Source organism: Myotis davidii, unplaced genomic scaffold (genome assembly GCF_000327345.1).
Source record: "Myotis davidii unplaced genomic scaffold, ASM32734v1 scaffold96, whole genome shotgun sequence".
Taxonomy (NCBI): Eukaryota; Metazoa; Chordata; class Mammalia; order Chiroptera; family Vespertilionidae; genus Myotis; species Myotis davidii.
The window spans coordinates 4247866-4259302 of record NW_006289416.1 but is presented as its reverse complement, the minus strand read 5'-3'; the positions used below and the strand labels follow the sequence as shown (position 1 = coordinate 4259302).

The 11437-nt window shown below is 37.4% G+C and overlaps 1 protein-coding gene across 2 annotated transcripts in view; it reads right to left on the bottom strand.

The window, feature by feature from the left end:
* The window catches only part of YES1 (YES proto-oncogene 1, Src family tyrosine kinase), a 48404-nt gene that overhangs the window by 15903 nt on the left and 21064 nt on the right, over positions 1-11437 (bottom strand). For both annotated transcript variants that reach the window (XM_006761870.2, XM_015562705.1), the window contains exons 2-4: positions 7118-7390; positions 3368-3467; positions 467-565 (exon numbers count right to left, since the gene is read on the bottom strand). In XM_006761870.2, coding sequence (XP_006761933.1) covers positions 467-565; positions 3368-3467; positions 7118-7382 — 464 coding nt within the window. In that variant the 5' untranslated portion in view covers positions 7383-7390. The remainder of the gene's footprint in view (positions 1-466; positions 566-3367; positions 3468-7117; positions 7391-11437) is intronic.

Genomic DNA, 11437 nt, shown 5'->3' with positions numbered 1-11437 from the left:
CTGTGTGTGCATTTTTTCCCCCTGAACTTATTGAGAGTAAGTGGCAAACATGCTGAATCATTATCCTAAATCCTTCAGGGCATACTTTCTAAAAGACAAGGCTTCTCTCCTACATAGGAACAAGCACCTAAGTCAATAAATTAACATTGATATAATACTACAAACTGAGGTAAATTTTTGAAGTGAGAGAATGCTCAAAATACAAAAAAAAGGTTAATATAATTTTTAAGTGAAAAGATAAAGGCATAACAATACAGTGTTAATGCAGATTCATTTATAATCCTACTCTAAGCAAGTACTATGCATTAATTATTAATTTTTAAGTAACATTTCCTATTAATATGTTACATTAGCTGTATTAAGACTGATATGTAATTGTGTGTGTGTAAACTTGTGGCTAAGTAGAATGTGCATTAAAACATTTTTAAAATCAGAACAATTAATAAAATATGAAGTAGTGCCATACTCTTCTGCCTGAATGGAATCTGCAGGGGCTACATAATTGCTAGGAATATAGCCATTCTTTCCTGTAGCAATTGATCTTGCTTCCCACCAGTCTCCTTCCCTGCAACACATAAAACAACAGTTACCACAAGGTAGACTACTGCTTAAGATAGATGTACTGCAGTGTTGTCTTGTAGCTGAAGCATACATTTTTTAAATTATGCATTCATGTGATCAAGAATCAACTCGAAGGATAATATTTAAAAATAGGTTATATGAATTAAAGGAATAAAGCTAAGCAAAAGCACAATTACATTTCTGCTTCAAAGCAAAACAAAAAAAATTACACTTTTAGTTACATTACTCTTTCAACCTAAGACAATAAACTATACTGAATAAGACAATTTGGAAGGTAAATCTTTCAAATTATTCATTTTTAATTAAATGTTCTATAAAATTCCGCCATTTGAGATGTACAATTTAGTGCGTTTTAATATATTCACAGAGCTGTACAACTATCCCACAATCAATCTTAGAATGTTTTCAATACCCCAAAAAGAAACCTCATATCCATTAAGAGTCATCCTCCCATCCCTCTTCTGTCCCACCCCCACCAATGCCATCCACTAATCCACTTTCTGTTTTTATGGATATACCTATTGTGGGCATTTCATATATATGCAATCATATAATAGATGATCTTTTTGACTGGCTTCTTTTACATAGCATAATCTTTACAAGGTTCACCTATGTTATGGCATGTATGAGCAGCTCATTCTTTTTTATTTATTTTTAACAATGTATAAAATTATGATCTTCCTTTTTAGTCATTTTAGGGGGAAAAATCAGAACGCTCTAGAACTCCTGTAGCCAAAATCTTAATGGGCAATAACAACAAAAAATTTAATTCTTAGAATATATACAAAAATACTATCCTTAAATATACAAGTAAGACTATAAGCAATTCACAACTCAAGAACTATATGTAATTTGGAAAACATAAGCCTTGACTTTTCCAAAATTAATGTGGAAGAAAAAAATATCAGTCTCTAATGAGCAAAATACAAAAATGGGTTCCACTACTAAAAATTAAATGCATGTTTTGCTTTAACAGTGAGAAATGCTGAAAATATTTTATTGAAATTGAAATCTTATAAATACTTGAGGTACATTTACTTTCTAGAAAACGAAGTGGAAAATCCTTTGGTAATTCAAATACTTATAAATTCATATACCTGGTTTGTAGTTTCCTACTAACCATTCACTGATTCATTCAAACATTTATTGAATACCTTCTTAAGTGACAGACTTTATGAAAGGGTATGCTGAAAACAGGAGTAAAAAGATAGTCCTTACCCTCAAGAAACACAGTCTAGAGTAGGATTTCTCAACCTCAGCACTACTGACTTCTTAGACTAGATCACTCTTTGTTGTGGGGGCATGTCCTATGCATTGTAGGATCCTAGGATGCTGAGCAATATCCTTGGCCTCTACTCACTAGATGACAGTAGTAACAAACTGACTGGAACAACCAAAAATATCTCCAGACATTGCCAAATATGCCCTGGATGACTGTGCCACATGCTGACAACCACTGTTCTAAAAGAATAATATGCAAGTGATGTTATAATTTGAAAATGCAATGGCAGCTATGATTTAGGTTTGCATAGGATGCTATGTAAACATTTAAAAAAAACACTTGATCCAGCGAGAGGTAAGTACTGGGCCAGGCAGAAGGGGAAGAATGTCAGGAAAGGCTTCCTTGAGAAAGGACATAGGAATATACATTTTGAAGGATGAGTTGGGTTGACCATATAAAGAAGGGGGGGAGGGAAAGGAGAAATCACATTCCAGGAAAAAAATCATATATGTGAAGGCCTGGAGAAGGTGAAAAACCACAGAATATTCAGATAATCACAAGTAATTCAACATGGCTAGGCAGTGGAGTGAGAAAGGGGAAGAAGCTCAATGAATAATGCCCAATATTCTTGTTATTTTTCTTTATCCTGATGGCAACTGGTATCTATTAAAAGATTTTAAAGCAGAGAGACATGAACATATTTTATGTTCTGGAATAACAACTGGTAGCAAATGAGAATAAGGATGGAAGAAAACATGACTGGAAGCAAAAAGACCATAAATAAATATTTTAAAAAGTTACAAAGTAGCTGCTATGCTTGCTAATGAAATTATGGAATCTATTTTCCATAAATAACAATGGATTTTCTATGGTGGGCCACTAAATGACAAAAAGTTTAAGAGTCACATACAGAAAAAGCCACTTAATTTGGTCAGTTTGGGATTGCAGGGGTTCCTTACCTGGCCTTTTTCCTTTTTTTTTTTTTTGTAAGGAGAAACAGTTAAGATATTTAAATCATCTAGTACTTAGATAAATAGGAATATAGAATTCTCTTTATAAAGATTTTTTTTAAAAATATATATTTATTGATTTTTCAGAGAGAGGAAGGGACAGAGAGTTAGAAACATCGATGAGAAACATCAATCAGCCGCCTCCTGCACACCTCCTACTGGGGATATGCCCACAACCAAGGTACATGCCCTTGACCGGAATCGAACCTGGGACCCTTCAGTCCGCAGTCCTACGCTCTCTCCACTGAGCCAGAATCGGTCACGGCTATAAAGATTTTTTAAAGTAATGTACTTACTTACTTATACTCCCTCACTCTTCATTCTTAAATCTCTACTGTTTATGGCAGAACCACAGCAACACAATTTATAGAAGTAATAACTTCTGGCTACATCAGTAGTATTCTGCCATATGTCTAAAGAAAACAAATGCATTGTCCAACCGAATGGGCAGAGGTCCGCACCCCACTACTCTCATCTCTGAATCATTAACTAGCTCGGTGGTTTCAATGTAAAGACCAGGTGACTGTCAGTATTTCTCATTCGTAACACTTACGTATTGTTAATTATTTGAAATCTTTCACCCTTCTTAAATGAAAGGTCTTCCGTAGTTCTAGCTTCATAATCATATAAGGCCACAAATATAGTAACACCACCTATTGGAAGAAAAGAAGACCAAGGTAAATTATATAGATAAATTAACAGAAGAGAAATTAAAAATCACTGCCAGCAAAAAGGCTTAAGCATAGTTGTTGTTTTTTTTTCCTGGTCTAGAGTCTATTTTCGAAAGTTGGAAACTGGCATTTTCAAATTAATAAGATACTCTTTTTTTAAAAAAAATGTTTTATTGATTTTTTTACAGAGAGGAAGGGAGAGAGATAGTTAGAAATATCGATGAGAGAGAAACATCGATCAGCTGCCTCCTGCACACCTCCTACTGGGGATGTGCCTGCAACCAAGATATACGCCCTTGACCGGAATCGAACCTGGAACCTTTCAGTCCGCAGGCCGACGCTCTATCCACTAAGCCAAACTGGTTAGGGCAATAAGGTACTCTCTTAAGGCCTTCTATGGAAGTATTATACTCTACACATTTTAAAATTCAGACCCAGAGACACAAATTTGATTTTGATTCCCTGGCTTGAAAGACAAAGTTCAAATCACTTCTTTGGCGGAAAAAGCAACAAATTACAGGCATTGATTCTCTAAATTTCTGATAAACAATGAGTGAACATTTCAATCCTTAAAACTAATCATTAATAGTAATAACTAAGGTTTTAGTAAGATACTTTATTATGTTTAACATTCAAATATAAAAATGGCATGTTTTTCTTAGCAAATAAATTGTATGGCTGATATGACATAAATATAACTATCTTATATAGCATTGTGTGCAGATGCTTAAGAGATTAGCACACTTACACAGCCAAACTATTATCTGCAAACAAAACAAAGAATAAAACAGATTATTTCATTTATCTGGCTTCCAGTCATATAATACTACCTCTTTTACATGTCTACCTAATGTCTAAGAAGCATTTAAAACTTATTAGTTACAAAAACAAAGGTGTTGATTTTTCTCCTCTAACCTGTTACCTGAGTCTTCCCTACCTAAGCAAATGGGATTACTAACCAACCAGGTACTCAAGACAAGTGGTTCTACCTCTAAAATATCTACTTCCTTTTCCATTTCTACTGCTGCCACCCTAATCCAAACTCTTGTTCGTTCTCACTGGGACTTCTGGGACTATTGATAGTAGTAGCCTCCTAACTCATTGTTTATCAGCTTCCCTACATCTGCCAGAATGAGTTTCTTTTAAAAGGCAATTCAATCATCAAAATCCTTAACTGAAATGTCTTCAATAGCTTCTTTCTGGCTCTGAATAAAACCCAAACTTCTTACTAGTCTACAAGGTCCTGAGTAATCCTGACTCTTTAATCCCAAATCACACAATTCTACCCTCCGTTCATATAGGCCTCCTTACTACTCTTCAAAAACTGCCAGGTCCATGTGTACCTCCTAAACTTAGCAGAAAGCTCTTTTCCCAGTTCTGCATAGGTTTAGATCATTCTCAATAATGAAACAGCTCAAATAATTTCTTGTCAAGATGCCATTCCTTGATCATCTAAAAGGCCTTCACCAATGTTCTGGTTAGTTCTTTCACAGCATTTGAGAACTGTTAATCACACTGAATAGTTGTTTATATAATTACTGTCCAACCCTTTAGGGCAGAAACCTTGTTTCTCTCATAACTCTCTATAACTGGCATACAGACACTCCATATTTATTAATAAGTTAATATCCATGAACAAACTATTTCACATATATAAACTGCTTTAGGTCACTAAATTCTGTCTTAAAGTTATCAATATTTACGTTAATCATTTTGATTACTATCTTTCCCAAACATATAATCCTGAAGATAATTAAAATTTTTGCTGATGACTGATAAATACCATCATGGCCATCTGTTACTGAAGTATTTAGAGTTAGGGGGCTGGAATTAGATTGTAATTGACTTTTTGAGGTCCATAACTCCCCACAGGAACAGTCTAATAGAATTAGTGTATGGCATCCCTCTGGTCACTATTATTGGTTCAGAAGCAAGCAGACTGAAGGGACAAATTTATAGTCCATGCTTGTAGAAGAGAGTCCTCTTTTGTCCCCATTGGTTGTTAGTAAGGACACATGTTGCTCAATTTGATGCTGGCAACTGTTTTGTCCTAAATCTGAAGATAAAGTGGAAAATCCAAGGACTACAGGAGAGAGATCAAAGAAACTTGAGTTATTGGTGACATGAAGGAATCCTGGAGTTCATCCTACCTTTTAAGCTAGATATGTTTTGTTACTCAAGGGAAAAACATCCTAATATGGGATCCTTCATAAAATAACTCTCTTTTTAAAGTTTCTGACTACTTTTTTTTAGGGCATTTCTGGCTCCATTAAAGGTTGTCAGCTCTCACTTCTTGCTGTTCTTGAAAGGATATTATGATATAAATAATAAATGGAGTTCTAGAATAGGACATTAAATCTGGGCTCTCTCTGCTTATTATCTTTGGCTCTAAAAAATCATTTAAACTCTGAGCCTCAGAATTTTTCTCTTTTAAATCACTAGTACCTAAGAGAAAAATTGTATTATCGTCACCATTTTGCCATTTAATTAACATTTAAGTATAGTGGAACATCGGTTCTCGAACTTAATTTGCATACATGTTTGACAAGCGATTTGTTTGAAAACCGAATCATTTTTTCCCATTAGAAATAATGAAAACTGAATTAATCCGTTCCAGACCCCCAAATAATTCCGTTTTATCGAACCTTTCTTATATATAATACAATGTCTAATGTACTGTTTAATCTATAAACACTTCTTAAAGTTATTGAACCATATCTACTAGCCTTAAATGAATTTTTAATATATCACTGCTTCCAAAATGCTACCACTGGCTGTTTTTCATTTATCCAATCAACAACAGTTTTTCTATCTATTCAATTGCCTGTGGTCGTTTTTTTGTGAGCACTTTCACAAACTTAGCAACATAAATACTCTTGATGGTCTTTATGTTTTAAAATTGTGTTAATCATTGATTTCTCCAACAACAAAAGCATTCTCTTCTTTGTTGACTGAGAGACGCTTTTTGTCATGCTGAGGTATGAGCATAAAAGGGTTATCATGTTGAAAACTGAAGTTCTGGTCAACAACAGAGACATTTCTGTGAACAACTTGGTGGAGAATCACACTGTTTGAGATGGGAGATGTTCTAGAAACGAGGTTTGACTCTAATTAGAGGACAGTACTTTACAATCCTGAGAAATTGCAACATTCTTGAGGGAGAGGTATGTTTAAAATTTATTTTTCAATTACAGTCGATATAGTTTTAGGTGTATAACATAGTGATTAGATATTTATATATCTCATGAAGTGATCACCCCGGTTAAGTTTAGTATGCATCTGATACCATACATAATTATGACTATATTCCCTATGCTGTATTTTTTAAATCTTTATATCCTCAGTGCCAGCCACACAGTAGGCACCTAATAATTACTTGAAAAATGAGTTAATGAAATTCTTAATGGTGTAACACAGTACATAATCACTATCAGTTTATTACCAGATTTCCCAAAAAGATATCCATGCATACAATAACACTTTAATTTTTATGTTAAGAGACTTTAATTTTAACAAACTTATTTAAAAAGTCAACCAGTAAGTTATTTTTCTTACAGCAGGCAAACCTTATGCATGTATTGCCCAAGGTCATATTCTCAAATTTACAACAGAATTGTCCATTTAAATCTCACCTGTTAAACCAGCAGGATATGAACTTGGCACCACCGAGAATGAGGAAGATGCTCCTCCAAAAGGTGTCACCCCTGAGGATCCTCCAAATGGTGTCATGGAAAGACTGTTAAAATTAACAGATGTTCCCTTTGCTGAAGATGATGGTGTTGCTGGAGTGGGTTCTGTCCCATAATGACTTGCACTTGTACTGACAGGTTCTGGAGTGTTTTCTGTTCTATATTTAATTGCTGGACTTTTATTCTCTTTACTTTTAATGCAGCCCATTATAAAATCTACAATAGAAATAAGGTAAATACTTTGAGAAGCAGTTAACATAAAGGATATATCAAAAGATGCAATTCAAAAGTTAACTTTAAACAAAGCATTTTTCTCCTGCAAAAAGTAACATTAAAAAAACAAAACAGCCGAAACCGGTTTGGCTCAGTGGATAGAGCGTCGGCCTGCGGACTGAAAGGTCCCAGGTTCGATTCCGGTCAAGGGCATGTACCTGGGTTGCGGGCACATCCCCAGTGGGGAGTGTGCAGGAGGCAGCTAATAGATGTTTCTCTCTCATCGATGTTTCTAACTCTCTATCTCTCTCCCTTCCACTCTGTAAAAAAATCAATAAAATACATTTAAAAAAACAAAAACAAAAACAAACAAAAAAAATAAAAACCAGACAGCTAAAGATGAAATCTCTTCCCCTCATTATCTGCTAAGGCATCATTCCAAATATGTCATTCTCCAACACAACCACTTTTTAAAAAATATATATTTTATTGATTTTTTTACAGAGAGGAAGGGAGAGAGATAGAGAGTTAGAAAAATCGATGAGAGAAACATCTATCAGCTGTCTCATGCACACTCCCTACTGGGGATGTGCAACACCAAGGTACATGCCCTTGACCAGAATCGAACCTGGGACCCTTCAGTCCGTAGGCCAACACTCTGTCCACCAAGCCAAACCGGCTAGGGCAACACAACCACTTTTAATGGTCCAATGAAAACATGCCACAATGAATAGGGAAAAATCATGGGTTCTGAAGCCAGAGAGACCCAAGTTTGAATGCTGGGTCAAACTTGGTTCTCTCTCCACAAATCCTTACTAGTGGAGTCATTTAGATATGTAGCTTAACCTCTCTGGACCTCAGTTACTTGAAAAAGAAGGATAATAATATCACCTACTTCATAAGGTTTTCTGAGGAGTAACTCATTTATTACAAGTTCTAGATAACATCTAGCACATAGTAGGTACTAGCAAATACTGGTTATATTCCAACCTATACCAGCAGTATGTAATAGAAATGTAATCTGAGCCACAATATAAAGTTTCTAGGAGCCACATTAAAAATAATAAAAAGAAACAGGTAGAATTTTAGTAAATTTTATTTAACCCAATGCATCTAAAATATAATTATTTCAACATATCAATATACAAGTTTTTAATGAGATGTTTCATAGGTTTTGTGTGTGTGTGTGTGCGCTAAATCTTAGAATCTGGTATCTATTTTAAACTTACAGTACATCTCAATTTGGGCCAGGCACAATAACTGTATGTAGCTAATGGCTACCATATAGGACAGTGCAGCTCCACATCTTTCACATCTTTCCCCTTCTTTATCCATAGACAATGGATACCCAATTTGACCCCAATCTATCCTTCCAATTTCATCTATTTTTTATTCAAAAAAATATTTTTATTGATTTCAGAGAAGGGAGGGGGAGGGGGAAAGGAGAGGAAGGGGAGGGAGAGAGGAACATCAATTGGCTGCCTCCTATACTCACCCAGATGGGGGATGAACCCGAAACCTGGTATGTGCCCTGATGGGAAATCAAATCCACCACCCTTCGGTGTACAGTATAAATGCTCCAACCAACAGCTATATTGGCCAAGGCTTGAGAAGATTTTTCTATAGAGCAATGTTGGCCAGGGCTTGGGAAAATTTCTATATGAACTCTTGACTTATTCCTTTTTTTTTTGGTGGTGGTGGTGGTGGGGGTAAGGGGGTTTACTGGCCTAATTCCCACCCTATCTCCAAATTACTGGCAATACGTTACTCATTTCTTATACACTATACAACCTATCAATGTGACATGCATACAGTAGGTTTACTAATATTACAAAATCTGCATTTTTTTTCACTTCCTGAAGCAGTAACGGAGATTTCATTAATTCACTTTTTAAAAAATCTTTATTGTTCAGATTATTACAGATGTTCCTCCCCCCCGCCACTAGCTCCCCTCCACCCAGTTCTCACCCGCCTCCCCAGGCCCTCACCCCTCCATGGTCCTCGTCAATAGGTGTAAGATCTTTGCCCAATCTCTTCCTGCACCTCCCACACCCCTTCCCTCCAAAATTGTCAGTCTGCTCCCTTTCCATGCCCCTAATTCTATTACTTTCACCAGTTTATTCTGTTCATCAGATTTTTTATTCATTTGATTTTTAGATTCACTTGTTGATATGTATTTGCCACTTTGTTGTTCATAAACTTTTATCTTTACCTTTTTCTTCTTCCTCTTCTTAAAGAATACCCTTCAGCATTTCATATAATACTGGTTTGGTGGTGGTGAACTCCTTTAGCTTTTTCTTATCTGTGAAGCTCTTCATCTGACCTTCAATTCTGAATGATAGCGAAGTGCGGTTTGCCGGCCACGACTCTAGTCTACTGTTGAATCTGTATATTATTCTTTATTTCAGTCAGTATATGCTTAATTTCTGACTGGTCCTTTTCCATTTTTTGGCATTCTCACTAATATCCTTGAAGGTCTCACTAAATTCCTCACAGGTTTCTAGAAGATTCTTGAGTAACCTTATAACTGTGGTTTTGAACTCTATATCCAGTATTTTGCTTTCTTCCATTTTTTTTTCATTTGTGACATGTTTCTTTGTCTCTGCATTTTGGCTGCTTCCCTGTGTTTGTTTTATATGTATTGGGTAGCTGCTAAGTCTCCTTGAGTTGACAGAGTGGCCTTGTGTGGTAGAGATGTCCTTAGGGCCCAGTGGCTCAGCCTCCCCAATCACCTGAGGTGGACACTCTTGGTGCAACCCTTTGTGGGCTGTGTGCACAGTCCTGTAGTAAAGCCTTGATTGCTGTTGGTGTCACTGGGAGGAATTGACCTCCAAGCCAATTGGCTGTGAGAACACCAGCTATGTCTACAATGGAAGAGCTGCTGTGCAGGAGATACCCTTATGGTGCAGGACTTGCTTCAGTGGGGCTTTGGTGCTCACTGAGTCTGCACCTTCAGTGTGTCACTTATGGATGTGAAGAGTTGTAATCTGGTGTGGTCTCACACTGACCACTGGATACACTGGCTCTTGGATCAGGAGGTGCAAAGTCAGGCACTGCCTGGGGCCACCCAGCAAGACCTACAGAGAGGTCTGCAGATTCCTCCTCTTTGTATTGGGTTTGGAAGTGCCCAGAGAGGCCCATCTGTGAAGCAAGGTGCTGGTTCTTGGGGCTTCTTTTGATAGTATTGAAGCCCCCTGACCCAGCTGCTGCCTGTTTATGACAGGTCTAAGGCTGAGAAAGCACAGGCCATTCATATGCAATAGCCACTGAGCATAGCTTGGTTGGGGTTGTAAATTGGGTGGGGTGGGGTCTCAGGGAATCCCTAGGGTGGAGCAAACAGCAATGGCTGCCAGTCAGCCCTGCACCAGAGAGATCCCAGCACAGGAACAATGACCGCTGCGAGCACCTATGTCTGGAAAGCCGCCCTCGTGCTCCTGCCCCAATGCCAGACAGTCCAGTTTCTCCCCGTATGTGTATGGGTTCCCCAGAGTCTCACCGGGAACTGGAGTTCAGAGCAAGCGGGAGCTTGTATCTCCCTCCGGATTAAAAAAAGCAGCGCACCCTGGTGCCAGCCCATTCCACGCCTCTGTACCTCCTACCAGTCTCAAGGTGCTTTCTTCACCTCTCTTTGTAGTACTTCCACTTAGCCAGCTTTCCCGCAGTTCTTGATGATAGTCGTTCTGTCTTTTAGTTGTAATTTTGATGTGGTTGTGAGAGGCAGCAAATACAGGTGTTTACCTCTGCCGCCATCTTGGTTCTCTCTAATTCACTTACTTTTAAAAGTCATCCTTCTTTTACAGATTTTCCCTTCTTATATGGCATTCAAAGGGGAAGTGAGTGATAAGATGTGTGCCTCCTAAATTCTGAAAAACAACCTAGACCAGTGGTTGGCAAACTGCGGCTCGCGAGCCACATGCGGCTCTATGGCCCCTTGAGTGTGGCCATGAAGTTTCAATCGCACTATACATGCGCGCCCGCACGTGGTATTTTGTGGAAGAGCCACACTCAAGGGGCCGCAGTTTGCCGACCACTCACCTAGGCTATACAACA